This window comes from Eimeria tenella, genomic scaffold (genome assembly GCF_000499545.2).
Source record: "Eimeria tenella Houghton genomic scaffold, Eth_scaff3074, whole genome shotgun sequence".
Classification (NCBI taxonomy): Eukaryota; Apicomplexa; class Conoidasida; order Eucoccidiorida; family Eimeriidae; genus Eimeria; species Eimeria tenella.
In genome coordinates, this window is record NW_013542944.1 from 1 (window position 1) to 381 (window position 381).

The following is a 381-nucleotide window of genomic DNA, read 5'->3' on the forward strand; positions in this document are numbered from 1 at the left end:
GCAGCAGTTCGCTGCCGCAGCAGCAGCAGCAGTTCGCTGCCGCAGCAGCAGTTAACTTCTGCTCGCTGCAGCAGCAGCAACTAGCTGCAAAGTATCTCCGCCTGGCACCTGCAGCAAAGGGCGTCTGCTGCTGCAGCAGCAGCAGCAGCAGCAGCAGCAGGCCTAGAAGCCAACTTTGGCCAGGCGGTGATCTGTCTTGGGGTCTGCAGTGAGCAGCTGCATGCGCTCGAGGGCCTCATTGACGCTGTCTTGTGTCTGCTGCAGCTGCTGCAGCTGCAGCAGCCGCGCAGCAGCAGCAAACTGGTTCTCAAAGGGGCCCCTCGGGGGGCCCCCAGAGCCGCCACTGGGGGGCCCCACCAGCAGCGGCAGCTGCCGCAGCAG

General features: G+C 65.1%; 1 protein-coding gene across 1 annotated transcript in view; it reads right to left on the minus strand.

Moving 5' to 3' along the window:
* Positions 1 to 162: 162 nt before the first annotated feature.
* The window catches only part of ETH_00042600 (uncharacterized protein), a gene marked incomplete at both ends in the record, with an annotated part of 730 nt that continues 511 nt past the window's right edge, over positions 163 to 381 (minus strand). Inside the window, one exon of the mRNA XM_013375995.1 lies at positions 163 to 273. Within this exon, the coding sequence (XP_013231449.1) occupies positions 163 to 273 (111 nt within the window). The remainder of the gene's footprint in view (positions 274 to 381) is intronic.